General features: G+C 36.1%; 2 protein-coding genes across 2 annotated transcripts in view; one reads left to right on the top strand and one right to left on the bottom strand.

Moving 5' to 3' along the window:
* Window positions 1-19,425, top strand: part of WASHC4 (WASH complex subunit 4) — a 143,127-nt gene that overhangs the window by 100,961 nt on the left and 22,741 nt on the right. The window contains 9 exon segments of the mRNA XM_037847856.1: window positions 510-528; window positions 531-551; window positions 554-646; window positions 649-675; window positions 1,617-1,771; window positions 3,343-3,381; window positions 3,383-3,418; window positions 3,714-3,818; window positions 18,714-18,848. Of these exon segments, the coding sequence (XP_037703784.1) occupies window positions 510-528; window positions 531-551; window positions 554-646; window positions 649-675; window positions 1,617-1,771; window positions 3,343-3,381; window positions 3,383-3,418; window positions 3,714-3,818; window positions 18,714-18,848 (630 nt within the window).
* On the bottom strand, window positions 15,451-15,961 carry LOC119543163 (cytosolic iron-sulfur assembly component 2A-like). The gene is given in 3 exon segments (XM_037847855.1): window positions 15,451-15,522; window positions 15,525-15,550; window positions 15,553-15,961. Coding segments are annotated over 3 exon segments (429 nt in total). The 5' UTR covers window positions 15,884-15,961.

The following is a 19,425-nucleotide window of genomic DNA, read 5'->3' as shown; positions in this document are numbered from 1 at the left end:
TTTTGTTATCTTTAGTTCAATGATGTTTGTGATTTTTAATGATTATTACAAGAAAGATTTTTTTTTTTCTTTCCTCTATTGCAGTTCTCAGGGCCTTTCTTCTTTGTGGTTGGTTCCCTTGAATGTATGCCTTTTTTGTAGTTTATGTATTAATATGGCATATTGATGTTCCTTATTAATGAAGCAGCAGTCATTAGCTTTTGATTTTCTTTTCAATGGTAGTTAATTTAAAGTATGATATGAAAATAAAGGCTTAGATTAACTGCTCCCTGATCCAAAAAAAAATCACTGGTTTAAATGGAGAACAAAGCAATTTTCACATTCTCAATAAAATATGATTTTTCAGTGGTGGTATTTAGATTCTTAAAGAAAAGTTTAATATTTTTTTTCATCAGTTGCACTTACTATAAAACTGTAAAGATAAAAACATATACACCCAGGGAGTTAATACAATTGGAATATCATTTTCAAAAAACTAAGTTTATGGTATCAATTCTTTCATGGAATAGCATCTGCTGGACAAGTTGTGCAAGAAATAGAGAAAGATCTGCGACTTCTGTGCATACTCATTTAAAGCTGGATGACCGAAATCCTTTCAAAGTTGGCATGAAAGATCTGGCTCTTTTTTTCTCTCTGAACCCAATTCGGTTTTCAATCGTTTCATTGACATTCGAGGTGAGTGTTCTGCTTTGCTTCTAGAGTCATATTTGTGTCTTTTTGCCCTAATTATTAAAAAATTAAACAAAACAGAACTTTGAGGATATCTTCTTTTGTGTTAGTTTATATATTCTTTAATTGATTTTTGTTTCTATTTTATTTTGTTAGTACCATATATATTTTTTTAAAATTCAACTTTATTGAGATATATTCACATACCGTACAGTCATCCATGGTGTACAGTCAGCTGTTCACAGTACCATCATATAGTTGTGCATTCATCACCCTGATCTATTTTTGAACATTTTCCTTACATGAGAAAGAATAAAAGTAAGAATAAAAAATTAAAGTAAAAGAACACCCAAATCATCCCCCCCATCCCACCTTATTTTTCGTTTAGTTTCTGTCCCCATTTTTCTACTCATCCATCCATACATTGGATAAAGGGAGTGCGATCCACAAGGTTTTCACAATCACACTGTCACCGCTTGTAATCTACATTGTTATACAATCGTCTTCAAGAGTCAGGGCTACTGGGATGAAGTTGATAGTTTCAGGTATTTACTTCTAGCTATTCCAATACATTAATCCTAAAAAGTGTTATCTGTATAGCGCGTAAGAATGCCCACCAGGAGTGACCCTCTCGACTCCATTTGAAATCTCTCAGCCACTGAAGCTTTTATTTCGTTTCATTTTGTATCCCCTTTTGGTCAAGAAGATGTTCTCAATCCCACGATGCCGCGTCCGTATTCATCCCTGGGAGTCATCTCCTTCGTTGCCAGGGAGATTTACCACCCCTGGAGTCAGGTCCCATGTAGGGGGAAGGGCAGTGTTAGCACCATATTTTAAGGAAGAAATTTAATGTTCAAGACAACTTTATTTATTTTCCTTTTTAGTTACATTTATCTTCCTTTTCTACTGTTTAATGAGTCAAATTCTTTTTTATTTTTTTATTGTAGCATATGTAACTCACTACCTAGACAAAACTTTCTACAATCTAACAACAGTTGCTCTTCATGACTGGGCCACTTATAGTGAAATGAGAAATTTAGCTACCCAGCGTTATGGATTGGTTATGACAGAGGCACATCTTCCTAGTCAGACTTTGGAACAGGTACAGTATAAAATGTTTCTAGCACAGTCTTACTGCAGCATCAGGAACAGCATTTCTTTAGGAAACCTTGTTTTCTAACTTTATTTAGCATGTATTCATTTTAAGAAAATACCTGCTATTTAAAACTTCATACTTGACAAGACCAAAAAATTAGGTGGTTGCTAGTTTTTTAATGAAATAATTTATCATAGCCTTCTTTATAATCAGCCTGTTGAACATTTGAAATACACATAGACTTAGATATAACTTTTTAGAAACATAGGGAGATAGTGAGGTGACTTTGCAGAATTGTAAAATGTTCCACAAAGTCAACAGTTGTGAATTTCAGTTAAGGATTTCAGACCTGAGTATGGTATGAAAGCTTTGATATTTTAGAAAAATGATTAGGGTTATATGATTGTAAATGTTTGTTTTAGAAATTAGGAATGCAAAGAAGCACTTAGCTTTGCTAATTCAGTGAGCTAATTTACAATGTGATCGCATTTCATGAATATAATAGTTTTATGTTACCAGTTAATTGCATGCAATTCTTGCTAAGAGAATCCAGACCGTCTCATATACTTACCAAAAAAACACTTACTTCCAGAATTTAAGGATCATAATTTTTCCTTCATTCTCCTACATGTAGAGACCATTTCCAGGATGAGTTTGTATATCTTTCATTCATTTATTAATACAACAAATATTTATTGAGGAAACTAATGTATACTAGGTGTAGGGACACAAAGATTAAATAACAGTTGCAGCTAATGTACTTACAGCCTAATGGGATTAAAAAATGAGTAAGCAGATTTTTAGAATAGAACATGACAAAAGCTATCATGAAAACATAATCAAAGAGGAAGGGTGGTTTTTTCTTTGAGTTAGTTTGAAAATCTATGGAACAATTTCTGTGATGCCATGAGGAGTTAAAGTAATATCTGAAGAATGAAGAATTCTTAATAAATAATTGATACATTAAAGGTAGTCTGGTATAATCAGAAGAAGCATAAGGATTTGGAATTAGTCTTTCTAAAATCCCTAAGTTCTCCCTCTTACTAGCTGTTTGACCTTGGAGAACTCTCTTAGCTTCAGTTTCTTCCCCTGTGAAATTTAGAAAAATAACACCTCAGTTTTTGAGAATTACATATAAAGAACCTTGCATTGTGGCTGAAAATTAGTAGAAAAATTTTGTAAATTATTCTCTAGCATCCCCCACCTACCTTTTAGAATATGGCCATTAGTTTACTTTTTTTAAAAAAAATGGAGAAAAAAATCCTTGAGAAAACAAGCAGATATCTTAGGATGGTGGGGAAAATGATTGTGGGTCATGGATCTTTGAATATTCAAACTTAACTGTTCCTGCCGGCACAACAGAGATGAGTAAACAAGCAGTCACGTTTCACCAAGGATATAGTCTTTATTGTCCAGGTCAGAAGTCTTTTTTTATTTGGTCGTACCTTTTGTATAGTGTTCTTTCTTTAAATAATTTAATAATATTAGGAAACTTAACATAATCATAAGTTACTACATTGATGCAAGTGTCATTATTATTCTTTAATAATAGTAGAATTTATATGGATGTGTTGTAGGGTCTGGATGTTTTGGAAATTATGAGAAACATTCATATATTTTGTGTCTCGATACCTCTATAATCTCAACAATCAGGTGAGTAAGTTTTTAGAGATTTTTTTTCTAATGTGGGTATGTATATATAATGGGAAGGATAAGGGGCAAAGAATTGATTTTCAAGTGTGAAAATTAGTAAGATAAAAAAAGTAAAATAAAAACAATTATTTAGAGATTATCCTGCTTATTTCCTTGCTTTACATTATCTTCTTGAATGTCATTTCAGTTAAATTATCTTAATGAAATGGATATTAAAATTTTTTCTTCGGATAATTATCTGACCAGTGTTTGCTGTGGATTGTGTGTTATTGAGTATAAATTTGTTTCATTGCAGATTTTTATTGAAAGAACAAGCAATAACAAACATTTGAATACTATTTAATATCGGCACATTGCTAATTCAATTCGAACACATGGCACAGGAATCATGAATACAACAGTAAGAAACTTTTTTTGTGGGGGGTGGTATTCGGGATAACAAACCCCTGTTGGTTTTCTTTTTTGGTCTTTTTTGTTGTTTTATTGATATATTCACACAGCATACAATCCATCCAAAGTATATTATCAGTGGCTCATAGTATCATGTTATATAGTTGTGCATTTATCACCACAATTTTAGAAAATTTTCATTACTCTAAAAACAAACAAACCCCCAAACATTCCATCTACCTTATCCCCCCCATTATTGACCCCTTACATTGGTGTCATACATTTGTTACTGTTGATGAAAGTGTATTAAAGTGTTGCTAACTATAATCCGTAGTTCACAATAGGTACATTTTTTCCAATATACCACTCTGTTATTAACTTCTTATAATAGTGACATACATTTGTTCTGGCTCCTGAAAGAACATTTCTAAATTTGTACTATTAATCACAATCATTGTCCACCACAGGGTTCACTGTGTTACACAGTTCCATGTTTTATCTTCTAGCTTTCCTTCTAGTGACATACATGACTCTAAATTTCCCCTTTCAACCACAATCGCATGCATAATTCAGTGCTATTAATTACACTCATCATAATGTGCTACCATCACCTCCATCCATTTCCAAACATTTAAATTCAACCTAGTTAAAAATTCTGCACACATTAAGCATTTGCTCCCCTTTCTCTAGCCTCATTCTGTCTCCTGGTAACCTATATTCTTGATTTTATCTCTGTGAGTTTACTTATTATAATTACTTACAGTAATAATATATTTATAGTCATATAATCAAATAATATTTGTTTTTTTGTGTCCGACTTATTTCACTCAACATAATGTCACAAGTTTCCATCCATGTTGTCACTTGCTTCAGGACTTCATTCCTTCTTACTGCTGAATAATACTCCATTCTAGGTACATACCACATTTTGTTTATCCATTCATCAGTTGAAAGACACTTGGGTTCTTTCCATTTGTGAATAATGCTGCTATGAATATTGGTGTGCAAATGTCTGTTCGCTTCCCTGCTTTCAGCTCTTCTGGGTGTATACCTAGTAGCGGGATTGCCAGATCATATGACAGTTCTATACTTAGCTTCCTGAGGAACTGCCAAACTGTCTTCCACAGCACTGTACCACTTTATATTCCCACCAGCAGTGAATGAGTGTTCCTGTTTCTCCACATCCTCTCCAACACTTGTAGTTTCCTATTTATTTAACAGTAGACGTTCTAGTAGGTGTAAAATGATATCTCATTGTGGTTTTGATTTGCATTTCCCTCATAACTAGTGAAGTTGGGCATCTGTTCACGTGCTTTTTAGACATTTGTATTTCCTCTTTGGAGAAATGTCTTTCGTGTCCTTTTCCCATTTTTTAATTGGGTTCTTTGTCTTTTTTATTGAGTTTTAGGATTTCTTTATATTCTTGATATCAAACCCTTATCACACATGTGATTTTCAAATATTTTTTCCCATTGAGTTGGCAGCGCTTTCACTCCTTTGGCAAAGCCCTTTGAAGCACAGAAGTATTCAGTTTTGAGGAATCCCATTTATCTCTTTTTCCTTTGGTTGCTTGTGTTTTGGTTGTGAGGTGTAAGGAACCACCGCCTATTACTGGATCTTGAAGATGCTTCCCTACATTTTCTTCTAGTAGTTTTATGGTACTGGCTCTTATATTTACGTCTTTGATCCATTTTTGAATTAATTTTTGTATAAGGCGTGAGATTAGGTCCTCTTTCATTCTTTCGGATATGGATATCCAATTCTCCCAGACCATTTATTGAAGAGACTCTTCAGTCCCAGTTGAGTGGCCTTGGCAGCCTTGTCAAAAATCAATTGACTGTAGACGTGAGGGTCTATTTCTGAAATCTCAGTTTGATTCCATCGATCATTATGTCTGTCTTTATGCCAGTACCATGTTGTTTTGACCACTGTAGCGCCAGAGTATGCTTTAAAGTCAGTAAGCCTCAGCTCTCCATCTTTGTTCTTCTTTTTCAAGATGTTTTAGGTTATTTGAGGCCCCTTTCCCTTCTAAATAAATTTGATAATTAGCTTTTCCAGTTCTGCTAAATAGGCTGCTGGAATTTTGGTTGGTATTGCATTGAATCTGTAGATCACTTTGGGTAGAATTGACATCTTAATGACATGTAGCCTTCCAGTCCATGAACATGCATTGTCCTTCCATTTATTTAGGTCTTCTTTGATTTCTTTTAGCAATGTTTTTGTAGTTTTCTGAATATAGGTCCTTTATGTCCTCAGTTAAGTTTATTGCTAGATATTTGATTCTTTTAGTTGTTATAGTGAGTGGAATTTTTTTCTTGGTTTCCTCCTTGGATAGCTCATTACTAGTGTGTAGAAACACTACTGATTTTTGCATGTTGCTCTTGTATCCTGCTACTTTCCTGAATTTGTTTATTAGCTCCAGTAGCTTTGTTGCAGATTTTTCAGGACTTTTTAAATATAGGATCATGTTTTCTGCAAATATTGAAAGTTTTGCTTATTCATTTCCGATTTGGATACCTTTTCTTTCTTTTTCTTGCCTAATTGCCCTAACTAGGACTTCTAGTACAATGTTGATTAACACTGGTGAAAGTTGGCATCCTTGTCTTGTTCCTGATGTTAGAGGGAATGCATTCAGTTTCTTTCCATTGAATATGATGTTAGCTGTTGGTTTTTCATCTATGTTCCTTATCATCACTGGGGAAATTTCCTTCGATTCCTACAAAACACTTTCAAAGTGTTTTTTATCAAGAAGAGATGCTGGAGTTTGTCAGATGCCTTCTCTGCATCAGTTGAGATGACCATGTGTTTTATCCCTTTTGATTTGTTAATGTAGTGTATTACATTGATTTTCTTGTCTTGAACCACCCTTGCTTACCTGGAATAAAACCCATTTAATCATGGTGTATAGTTCTTTCAATGTGCTGTTGGATTTGATTTATGTTTTTGTTGAGGACTTTTGCATCTATATTCATCAGAGAAGTTGATATGTAATTTTCTTATAGTATCTTTATTGGGCTTTGGTATTAGTGTGATGTTGGCTTCATAGGTAGTGTTTCCTCCTCTTCAATTTTTTGGAAGAGTTTGAGTAGGAATGGTATTAATTCTTCCTGGAATGATTGGTAGAATTCACCTATGAAGCCATTTGGTCCTGAGCTTTTCTTTGTTGAGAGGTTTTTGATGACTGATTTAATCTCTTTACTTGGGATTGTTTTGTGGAGGTGTATTTCTTCTTGAGTCAGTATAGGTTGTGTGTTTCTAGGTAATTGTTCATTTCATCTAAGATGTCTAATTTGTTGGCATACAGTTGTTCATAGTATCCTCTTACGATCTTTTTAATTACTATGGGGTCATTGATAATGATTCCCCTCTCATTTCCAATTTTATTTATTTGCATCTTCTAAGTGTCTGTCAATTTTATTGATCTCAAAGAACCAACTCTTGGTTTTATTGATCCTGTCTGTTGTTTTTTTGTTATCAATTTCATTTATTTCTGCTCCAAACTTTGTTATTTCTTTCCTTCTGCTTGCTTTGGAATTAGTTTGCTGTTCTTTCTCTAGTTTCTCCAAGTTTTCAGTTAGGTCTTTGATTTTTAGCTCTATTTTTCCTTTTTAATGTGGGTGTTTAGGGTTATAAATTTTCCTCTCAGCACTGCTTTCACAGTATCCCGTAAGTTTTGATATGCTATGTTGTCGTCTTTATTTGTCTTATTTACTGACTTACCTTGAAGTTTCTTCTTTGACCCACTGATTTTCTAAGAGTGTTGTTTACCTTTAATGTATTTGTGAATTTTCCAGTTCTCCAGCTGTTAGTGATTTCTAGCTTCATTCCATTATGATCACAGAAAGTGCTTCATGTAATTTCAGTCTTTTTAAACTTATTAAGACCTGTTTTGTGCCCCAGCGTGTGGTTTGTCCTGGAGAATGTTCCATGAGGACTTGAGAAGACTGTGTATCCTGTTGTTTTGGTTGCAGTTTCATTATGGTCTAGTTCATTTATTATATTATTTAGGTTCTCTGTTTCCTTATTGATCTTCTGTTTAGGTGTTCTGTTGATGAGAGTGATGTGTTAAGTATCCAAGTATTATTATAAAGAAGTTTATTACTCCCTTCAATTTTGCCAGTGTTTGTCTCATGTACTTTGGGGCACTTTGATTAGGTGCATAGATATTTATGATTGTTATTTCTTCTTGGTGAATTGCCCCTTTTATTAACATATAATGTCCTTCTTTGTCTCTCATAACATTTTTGCATTTAATATATATTTTTTTCTGATATTAGTTTAGCTACCCTAGCTTTTTTTTTTTTTTTTGATTAGTGCTTGAGTGAAATATCTTTTTCCATCTGTTTAATTTAAAAGAACCAAATTTTGCTGTTATTTATTCTATTTTTTTTTCTCTATGTCATTTATTTCTGCTTTAATCCTTGTTATTTCTTTTCTTCTACTTGGTTTAGGATTAGTTTGCTGTTCATTTTCTATCTTCTTCAGTTGCTCTATTAGTTCCTCGATTTTAACTCTTTCTTCCTTTTTAATGTGTACATTTAGAGCTATAAATTTCCCCCTCAGTACTGCTTTTGCTGCATCCCCTAAGTTTTGATGTGTTGTGTTCTCATTTTCATCTGTCTCTATATATTTAGCAATTTCTCTTGCTATTTCTTCTTTAACCCACTGATTATTTAGGAGTGTGTTGTCTAACCTCCAGGTATTTTTGAATTTTCTGTCTCTGATGGTTATTGACTTCTAATTGTATTCCATTGTGATCAGAGAATGTGCTGTGAGTAATTTCAATTTTTTTTTAAATTTATTGAGGCTTGTTTTATGTTCCAGCATATGAGCACTAGAGAAGAATGTGTATCCTGGTGTTTTGGGATGTAATGGTCTATATTTGTCTGTTAATTCAAATTCATTTATCAGATTGTTTAGGTTTCCAATTTCCTTATTGGTCTTCTTTCTGTTCGATCTACCTATAGAAGAGAGTGATGTATTGAAGTTTCCCACAATTATTTTGGAAACATCTTGTTGCTTCCTTTAGTTTTGCCAATGTTTGTTTCATGTATTTTTGGGCACCTTGATTGGGTGCATAAACATTTATGGTGGTTATTTCTTCATGTTGAATTGTCCCTTTTATTAGTATTTAGTGGCCTTGTCTCTCATAACATCCTTGCATTTAAAGTCTATTTTATCTGAGATTAATATTGCTACTCCTGGTTTCTTTTGGCTGTAGCTTGCATGAAATATGTTTTTCCATCCTTTCACTTTCAATTTCTTTGTGTCCCTGTGTGTAAGATGAGTCTCTTGTATGCAATATAGTGATGATTCATATTTTTTAATCCATTCTGCCAATCTATATCTTTTAATTGAGGAGTTTAATCCATTTACATTCAGTGTTATTACTGTGAAGGCATTTCTTGAATCAGCCATCCTATCCTTTGGTTTATGTTTGTCAGGTATATTTTTTCCCTCTCTCTCTTAATGTCCTTTAATGTACCCTTACTGAATCTCTTTAGTTCTGAACCTTTCTCCATATCTCTCTCTTCTTTCTTAGTTTCTCTGTCAGTAGGGCTCCCTTTAGTATCTCCAGTAGGGCAGGTCTCTTGTTAGCAAATTCTCTCAGCATTTGTTTGTCTGTGAAAAATTTAAGCTCTCCCTCAAATTTAAAGGAGAGCTTTGCTGGATAAAATTCTTGGTTGGAAGTTTTTCTCTTTCAGAATTTTAAATATGTCATGCCACTGCCTTCTCGCCTCCATGGTGGCTGCTGAGTAGTCACTGCTTAGTCTTATGCTGTTTCCCTTGTAAATGGTAAATTGCTTCTCTCTTGCTGCTTTCAGAACTTGCTCCTTCTCTTCAGCATTTGACAATCTGATCAGAATGGGTTTATTTGGATTTATTCTGTTTGGGGTTTGTTGGGCATCTATGATTTGTGTATTTATGTTGTTTAGAAGGTTCGGAACGTTTTTCCCAACAATTTCTTTGAATACTCTTCCTAGACCTTTACCCTTCTCTTCCCCTTGTGGAACACCAATGATTCTTATATTTGTGTATTTTATGTTGTTCATCATATCCCTAAGATCCATTTCGATTTTTTAAATTTTTTCCCCATTCTTTCACTTCCATTCTGTCTTAGAGCTCACTGATTCGCTGCTCAGCTTCCTCTCATTTAGTACTGTGAGTATCCAGAATCTTTTTAATTTGAATGACATTTTCTTTTATTTCAATAAGATCACCTATTTTTTTTTTTATTTACTCTTGCAAATTCTTCTTTATGCTCTTCTAGGGTCTTCTTCATGTCCTTTATATCCTGTGCCATGATCTTGTTGTTTGTCATTAGTTCTTTGATTAATTGCTCCAAGTACTGTGTCTCCTCTGATCTTTTGATTTGAGTGTTTGGGTTTGGGTTATCCATATCTTCTGGTTTCTTCAGATGCTTTAAAACTTTCTTTTGTTTTTGGCCTCTTGGCATTTGCTTATCTTGATCAAGATCTTTTAGGATTTGTAGGCTTATTTGAAGAATTTTCTGTTAATTTGTCAGAGCTACAGCTTGGTGGAGTACACTTTCTCTGACTAACTAGTAGGTGGCGTCTGCAAGCCCCCTATTCCACTCAAGCCAGTTCTCCTCAACTTTGTCTTTGTGGTGAGTGGGGGTCTGAGTCTTGTGGGGATCCAATTGGTGTACTAAATTTCCATGTGTAGTTGATGCTGCCCGCCCTAAATGTGGGGGATATGTCTGAGTGGTTAGGAAGGGAGGGCAGCTTTAATAATCATATCTCCCAGGTATTGCTGGAGAATTAAAGCTGTTGCAGGAGTCCAAACCTTCAGTTTGTTCTCACCACGGTTTGTCTCTTCTGTGGACCCACAAGTCCCTGGTATTGGTCTGTGGTCCCTGGGACTTCGTGTGAGTCCCTCTTCCAAGCCGTGCCCTCCTAGGGCTTCTGTTCAGGGAAGGCTGTGCTATGTCACAGGTGAATGCAGTTCCCAAGGGAAGCTCTGGGCCACGGGGCCGTGTAGGGGCATTCCCAGCCTGCTGAAAAGATAGCTGTATGGGGTGTGGTAATTTCTCCCTTTTCCCAGACCTCCACCTTCTAGCTCTTGGACAGTTAGCTGCGGGTGTGCGAAAGGTTATTGTCCACCCTGGATACTAAGGCATGTGTGTGAGTTGCTGGAAGGACTTCCCGCCACGCTGGGTTGTGCCGCGTAGCTCTGGGCCATGGTGCTGGGCAGGGGTGTTCCCAGCCTGCCGAGAAGATGGCTGTATTGGGCATGGTAATTTCCCCCTTTACACCGGCCTCCGCCTTCCTAGCTCTGGGACATTGAGCTGCGGGTGTGCGAAAGGCTATCATCCACACCAGATACTGAGGTTTGTGCTAGTTGTGGGAAGGACTTCCCACCATGCTGGGTTGTGTGGCGCAGTTCTGGGCCGCGGCGCCAGGCAGGGGTGTTCCCAGCCCACCGAGAAGATGGCTGTATGGGGCATGGTAATTTCCCCCTTTTCGCGGACTTCGGCCTTCCCTGCTCCAGGGACAATTAGCTGCAAGTGTATGAAAGGCTATCATTCATGCCGGATACTGAGGTGTGCACGTGAGTTGTGTGAAGGACTTCCCACCACACTGGGTTGTGCGGCTCTCGCTGCTGGATCCACGACTGTTTTTGGGTTTTTAAACTAATCCGTCTCCAAATGTCCACCCCCGGTTTCTCCTGACTGCGGCGTGGCTGCCAGTTCTTCAGCAGGCTCACTCACTCATTTTAGAACGCAGACTCTCAGTTTCACCAAGTGCATGGTCCCTGTGGATTTAGCAGACCTTGTCCTGCCGGTGCGTCACTGGAACTAGTATTCTGGAGCACTTTCTGTCTTTTATCTAGTATTTTTCGTGGAGACTTTTTTTGCCCTGTCTCTTCTCATCTGCCATCTTCCTCCAACCTCCATCCATTTGCTTTCAACTTATTTGTATCTTTGGGGTCTAAAATCAGCCTCTTGTAAACAGCATGTATGTGGGTCATTTTTTTTTTAACCTATCACAGACAAAATCTGTGTCTTTTGATTGTGGAGTTTAATCTACTAACATTCAGTGTTATTACTGTAAAGGCAGTACTTACTAAAACTGTTTTATCCTTTGGCTTTTATTTGTCAGATCTATTTTTCTCTATTTTATCCTTTTAGTTACCCTTTCTGATAATCTTCATTTCTATACTCTCCTCCAAGCCTCTGTTTTCTGTCTTTTCTTTTCAGCAGGCAGAAATCCCTTTAGTATTTCTTCTAGGGCAGGTCTCTTGTTAATGAATTCTTAGCTTCTGTTTATCTGTAAATATTTAAACTTTCCTTCATTTTTGAATGACAGTTTTGCCGGATAAAGAATTCTTGGTTGGCAGTTTTTCTCTTTCAGTATCTTAAATATATTGTACCACTGCCTTCTTGCCTTCGTGGTTTCTGATGAGAAATTGGCACTTAGTCTCATTTGGTTTCCTTTGTATGTGGTAAATCACTTTTCTCTTGCTGCTTGCAGAATTTTCTTTTTTCTCTGGCATTTGACAGTCTGATTAGTATGTTTCTTGGAGTAGGTCTATTCAGATTTATTCTGTTTGGAGTACATTATTGGACTTCTTGGATTTGAATATTTATGTCTTTTATAAGGCTTGGGAAATTTTCAGCCATAATTTCCTCAAATATTCTTTCCGATCCCTTTCTCTTCTCTTCTCCTTCTGGAATACCCATGAGGCATATGTTTGCATGCATTGTGTTGTCAGTCATTTCCCTGAGACTTTGCTCAAATTTTTCCATTCTTTTCTCTATCTGTTCTTTTGTCTGTTCGAATCTGGATGTTCTGTCTTCTAGCTGGCTGATCCTTTCTTCTGCTCTTCAGATCTTTGTGTGTCTCTAGTATATTTTAAATTTCATCTATTATGTCTTTCATTTCCATAAGATGTTATTTTTCTTTGTGTGCATTCACATTCTTCTTTGTGCTCATCCAGTGTCTTCTTATTGTCCTTTATCTCTTACCCATCTCCTTGAATTGGCTTAGGAGATTTGTTTGAACATCTTTGATTAGTTTTTCCAAATTCTGTATCTCCTCTGACTTTTTAATTTGTTCCTTTGAGTGGGCCATATCTTCCTAAATTTTAGTATGGCTTGTGATTTTTTGCTGATATCTGGCATCTGATTATCTTGATGGGTTTATTCTGAAGGTCAGTTTCTCTGTCTTGTCTAGTATTTTGTTGTTGGTTGGGTTTGTGTTAAGGCTCTTCTTTGACAGTTGATTCATCAGTATTTCCCAGGCAAAACAAGGCCAAGTACCCACTCAGGGGCCGCAGACCACATCCTAAGGGCCATGGGAGGGGGTTAGGAACACCTCCAAAAGCACCTCCTTTTTTTTCTTCCTCATTACCAGGCTGCACTTTCTGGCATGCCCAGCACATGGCTCTTTTCAGCTAACTTTTCCTGTCAGCCCTATGAAGGCAGGCTGTTATGGCTCTCTGCCAGTTCCATCCTGAAGCAGTCAATCAATGGTGCCCGATGGCATCTGACTGGGATGGGCTGAAACTGCAGGATCCCATGTTTTAACTTCACTGCCCAAGTCTGGCTCAGTACTAGACTGTGTCCCCTTCTGTACTTCTGGTGGAGGACTCCTGCGCTGTTTCAGTCTGTAGCCGTTCCCCAAACAAGGATCGGGCCACCTGTCACTGCTTCCCTTAAGGGTGGCGGATGGGTGCCAGGAGCCATGGACAGAGTTACTCATAGTTTTTGACCTCAGTTTCTCAGTCTCTTCATCCTGCACTTACCTGGTTGTTGTACTGAACTCTCCTGGTTTCCGGATCCCCAAAACAGTTGATTCAGACAGTTCCTACCTGGCTACTTGCTGCCATGGGGAGAGAAATAGATTCTGCCGCTCCCTCCCTATTCCTCCATTTTCCCAGAAGTGCAGACCCCTTTTTGTTTGCTTGTTTGTTTAGGGAACTTGTGAGTTTACAAAACAAACATGCATAAAAATACAGAATTCCTGTGCACCAACCCACCACCAACACCTTGCATTGGTGTGGAACATTTGTTACTAGTGATGATAGCGCTTATTAAAAGTAATGGTACTATTTTTTTTAACAGTAGTTACCTTTGTTACATTTGATGAAAGATTATTAATATAGTTCTATCATCTATTTATATTAGGTGAATTTCTTTAAATGCAGTTTTATTGAGATACACTCGCAAACAGCATGTAATCCATCCAAAATATGGAATCAGTGGTACACAGTATCATCATATAGTTGTGCATTCATTGCCACAATCAATTTTTGAGCATTCTTATTACCCTAAAATAAAGAAAAGAAATAGAATATATAAAAAAAAGAACAAAAGAACACCTAAACCTTCCCATACTCTTTATTCACCCACTATATATTTGAGTGTATTTGTCATAATTTAATACTCATCTGCCCATACACTGGTTAAAGGGAGTGTCAGTCACCAGGTTTTCATATCACATGGTCACATGATAAAAGCTGTATAGTTATACAATTGTCATCAAGAATCAAGTCTACTGGATTACCGTTCAACATTCAGGTATTTCCTTCTAGCTATTCCAAATCACTAGAAACTAAAAAGGAATACCTATATATGTAAGAATAACTTCCCGATTGACTTCTCGACTCTATTTGAGATCTCTCTTCTACTGAAACTTTATTTTGTGTCATTTCTTTTCCCTCTTTTGGTCAAGACAGCATTCTCAATCCCACAATGCCAGGGCCAGGCTCATCCCTGGGAGTTCTGTCCCTCATTACCAGGGAGACTTACACTCCCGGGAGTCATGTCCCACATGGGGGAGGGTAGTGTGTTTATTTGCAGAGTTGGGTGAGAGAAAGAGGCCACATGTGAGCAACAAAAGAGGTTCTCTGAGTGTGACTCTTAGGCACAATTATAAATAGGCTTAGCTTCTCCTTTGTAAGAATAAGTTTCTTAAGGGCAAGCCCCAAGATCAAGGGCTTGACTTTTTTTATTTTTTTTTATTTTTTTTTATTTTAACATTTAGATTGGTTTAATCAAAACTTCTTTGGGGAACTTCTTGATCTTCAAATTTGAGTATGTTATATGGCCATCTCCACGTCTGTGTCTCATCTGTTCCTCTTTTTTCAGGACTCTCTTTGAAGGAAAGCAGGGCCTACGCCTGATCTCTTCTTAAATGTCCCTTTTGATTCTCAGAAATCAAAATCAGCAAAATTAAAGCTTTGGAAATACTTTTAGGAATCTACATTCACACTGAAATTCCCAGTTCAATGAAAACATTCTCAGGTGAATCATTACAAGAATCATCTCTGTTTTATTTATATTTTACAGAGTAATGATTTAAATTGGATACTTTTGGGCAGAGCAGATATTTGACATGAAAAATAGTTGTATCAGAATGGGCATCAGAAAAATAGCAACTCATCTTACACGTAATGGCTAGAAAATATTCCTTTGTCTGAATACTTAAGTGCTACAAATCCTGAGAATGTTGTACGCTGAATACTACCTTGTGATTAAATCTTGCTTGAAAATAATCTTTTAAAAAATGCTTTGAGGTATAAATCACCTAGTTATTAAACATGAGTCATTTACATTTTACAAAGAGTTTAAACAAATATATCAAACAATTACAGTTCAGTGTCTCTTAAAATACCTATTAATCAGGTTCAAGGATGCACTGTTCTACGATTTCCCGTAAGTTGGGGTTCTCCATTGCAGCTGCCACTCGTAATCTTTATCATTTATCTGCTTGTTGACTTATGTTTAAATGGTAAACATCGCTGAAGTTTTACTCTTAAGCACAGCCCAATAAGAGTTGCCAAAGAGCAATGAGGTACTGTTGGCGTGAACCTGATAATAACCAGATATTCTTCTTCATTTATCTCCCAACTTTTCTGTACAACTTCCAGTTCTTCTAAAATATTGGGCTTCTCTGGGTATTGGATAGTTTGAATCAAATCATAAACCTCTAGTGCTTTCTCTTCCATGATCTGGGGCCGCTGGGCAGCTCCTGGCTCAGAAAGGCCCGAGAGCCACAGGACTTGGTTCAGCATCCGGGAGAGCAGCCCGGACAACCGCTCCATCCTCATGCTCCGCCATCCCTGGCGACTGTCCCACTTGAGCTACCGTCTGTCAGCAGCTGGCCACGGGAATTACCCACTTCCTAAAGGGCTTGACTTATTAAATTAGGATTCCCCAATGCTTGTGGGAATATCAGGAACTCCCCAGGTGAGGAAGTTTAATATTTCCACATTTTTCCCCAGTCCTTCAAGTGAATCTTGCAAATACTTTTTTATTTTCTGCCCGTAGTACTCTGGGGTGCATCGGGGTATCATATTAACCTATACAAAATAACAAGATCTCATTCCCCATTGTGGGTTCCATGCAACCATGTCGTTTAAGTAAACTGAAAGCTTGCTACAGAGAATATAAATTTTGTACCAAATAAACATCTCTTTACATAACAGTCAAGACTCAGGAATAGATGTGACTGCTGTAAGAGCTTACAATCTACGTACCTTTAAAACAAGCCTCATTGAACACTCCATAGCTCCTCCCAATCTCTCAGACCCCTGTTTAATTTAGTAGTTCGGAAAATAATTTTCTGATAGAATGTTTTGTTAAACATGTACTACCTGTTTATATTATACTTGAATTTCCATTTTTCAGGTTGGTGTAATTAAAATATCTGACACTAAAATTATATTGGGAGTAATGGAAACTCCTTGATTAAAAAGGCACTTTAGGATATTTTACTGTCTCAGGGTCACCATTATAAATAGCATTGGAGGGAGATATGAGGGCTTCAGCATATATCTATCTGTGTGATTTCTCTCACATTCTCTGAAAGTTGCTTTTGAAAGTGAATAATAGCATCGTTCATCCTTTTTTTAAGAGGTCTTTTTTGGGGAGGGGTTGCTAGTTATTTGATATCCAAATAAATAGGAATTTACCAAAAATATTTTGCATCTTCTTAGAAATGGACAGTCACTTGGGGGATCTCTTGAACTTGTTTGCTGTTTTTTCTTCTGTGGAAAAAGAAAAGTCTGAATTTACCTGGTTTTCAGGACATAGTAAATTTCTCCTTGAGGGGAGAAGACTGTGAATGCTTAAGTAGCAAAATAGTATTAAGCAGATTTGGGAGTGAGGGAATAGGGAGAAGACTGGAAAGTTACGTTGGGACCATTTTAGTAAGGAATCTATTGAAGTATTTTGAGTTGATGAGTGAAGTGATTGGAGCTCTGTTTTGCTGTTTACCAATATGGAAATGAAACAGAAAGTTAGAGTTTGAAATTTAAAATTAGGACTCGTCCAGGTAGCAATGGGGAATGCTAAAGATTTTGGGAGGAGGGTCAGTAGATGAGATCATGAATTTTTTCTTAGATGTGTTGAACTTGAGGTACCTTTGAGACATTTAAGTGGAAATGTGGGTTAGGCACATAGATATAAAGATCTAGACTTCACTGGGATTCATTGGTTTATCATTTAGTCTTGAATCTCTTTTTTTGCCTTTGAAGACTCTGTGTGATTATGATTCTTTTCCTCTTTCGTTGATCACTTTTGCTTCCTTTTCTTATGGTTCGCTTTCTCTTTTTCATCCTGTGAAATTGGATGTATTCCAAGGTTACTAGCTTGGCTTGCTGGTATTTTTCCCTTTAAATTTTCTCTGCTGCAGATATCTTTAAGCACTCTCTCCAATGTACATGGTTCACATTATACATCTAGGTATGAGTGATATCACATCTCTCACATCCCCCAGCACTAATTACCAGTCTCTTAATTTTAAAAAATGTATCTGTTCTGCCTTCCTATTTAGATTGTAAGCTTCTCTAAAGTAAGAGAAGTGTCTTATACTGATCAAATTCCCAGCATCTATTCACTGCCTTTTTCTAACGGGCATGCAAAAATAATGTTTGATGATGATAAAATGGGCATAGAAGGATAAAAGACAGAGTTGGGCATAGTTAACCAGTATTACGAATGGGAAGGATAAAGAAAAGACTACAAAGGCGATCATGAGGAAACAAAAGAAACAGAAGAAGAGCTGGTAGAATACAATACTTCAGCCATCAGAAAAGTTCTGAGAATGCATCCTTTTCTATAACTGGGTGAATGAAGACTGAGTAAAAAGGGCATAAATTTGCCGAAACCATTAGTAATATCTGAGAGTGGTGGGATGGAAGTTAGTTATAAAGCTCCCATCTGTACATCAGAATTCATCTTATGATGTTATTTTTATTTCAGTCTTAGCTCAAATATTACTTTCTCAGGGTTTTCTGAGTTCTATGTCAGGGCCTTTTGTTACACATTCATAAAGCACCTGCACTTCTGCGGTTAAGATTTGTTTTCTATAATATGCTACGGTTGTGATTTAATAATTTATTTAACATTGTTTATTTAAAACTCCTGCCACCCATGCTAGAAGGTAATTTTCATGAAGATTAGGGCGGTGTCTAGCAGGAGAGCAGGCACACAGCCTTGCACATAAAAGAAGTGCTTAAAAATATTTATGGAAAATAACTGAATGTTTAATATCTTTCTTCAGGAAAGTTTAAAGAGCATCATGTTTCTTACTTTCATATTAGTCTTCATATGTTAGTAATTTATAAATGGATGAACATAGAAACTTCTGACTGTGATTTATGGCTTAAAAACCAGGTTGTTGAGTCTGGTTTAGCGTTTCCTACTACAGTGTAGTCTAGCGTGACAGCACTTTCCTTTTTTTTTTTTTTTAAAGTAAAACTGTATAGGAAGAGCTTATAGAAGTTCTGTAACTATGAATGGGCCATACAGAACTTTGCTTAAATATTTTCAGGACAAATGTGATAATAGACTATAGTGATTTTAGATAATTGTTTTTAAACATTTATTTCAAATTTATTTTTATATTAACCTTCCTTTTGAATTTTGATTTTATAGGTTAATTTCACCTACCAGTTTTTGAAAAAGAAGTTCTATATATTTAGCCAATTTATGTATGACGAACATATCAAATCCAGATTGATTAAAGATATTCGATTTTTCAGGGAAATCAAGGACCAAAATGATCATAAGGTATTCTCTCTATATTTTTTGAGATAGTTTGGTGTAACTGTTTAGTGTATAGTAAACGTTTATGCTAAAATTCATTACTTAGATCTCTGTGGGGTTTTAATTTTAAAATTAAAATTTTAGGTAGGTTAAAGTTTAAGGAAAAATTACATGATCAGTGTACCAAGTGTTACTTTTCTTTATTTAAAAATAATACAAAAGTAATACATGCTCATTTTGAAGCATTTAAACAATATAGAGTACATAAAGTAAATTTTCTCCCTCATTTCTCTTTCTTTTCAGTTCATTTTCTAGAGGAAGCTGCTATTAAGATAGTATGATGCCTTTCATATATCTGACTGAAAAACATATATTTACACTCATATATTACTGGGTTTTTAAAGACAAAAGTGGAGTAATTCTTTACATATTGTTCTCTTTATATGTCAGTATGCATAGATCTACCTCATTTTTTTAAAGAGTTGGTAGTATGGTTCTATACTATAACTTATTTAATCTTTTTCTATTGAAGGATATTTAGAATTCTCTGACTTTCCACTGTTACAGGTAACATCCTTACACAGCTGTTTCTGTATGCTTT

This window comes from Choloepus didactylus, chromosome 8, assembly GCF_015220235.1.
Source record: "Choloepus didactylus isolate mChoDid1 chromosome 8, mChoDid1.pri, whole genome shotgun sequence".
Classification (NCBI taxonomy): domain Eukaryota; kingdom Metazoa; phylum Chordata; class Mammalia; order Pilosa; family Megalonychidae; genus Choloepus; species Choloepus didactylus.
Note: the sequence above shows the minus strand (reverse complement) of the source record. Positions and strands in the feature narration are given on the sequence as shown.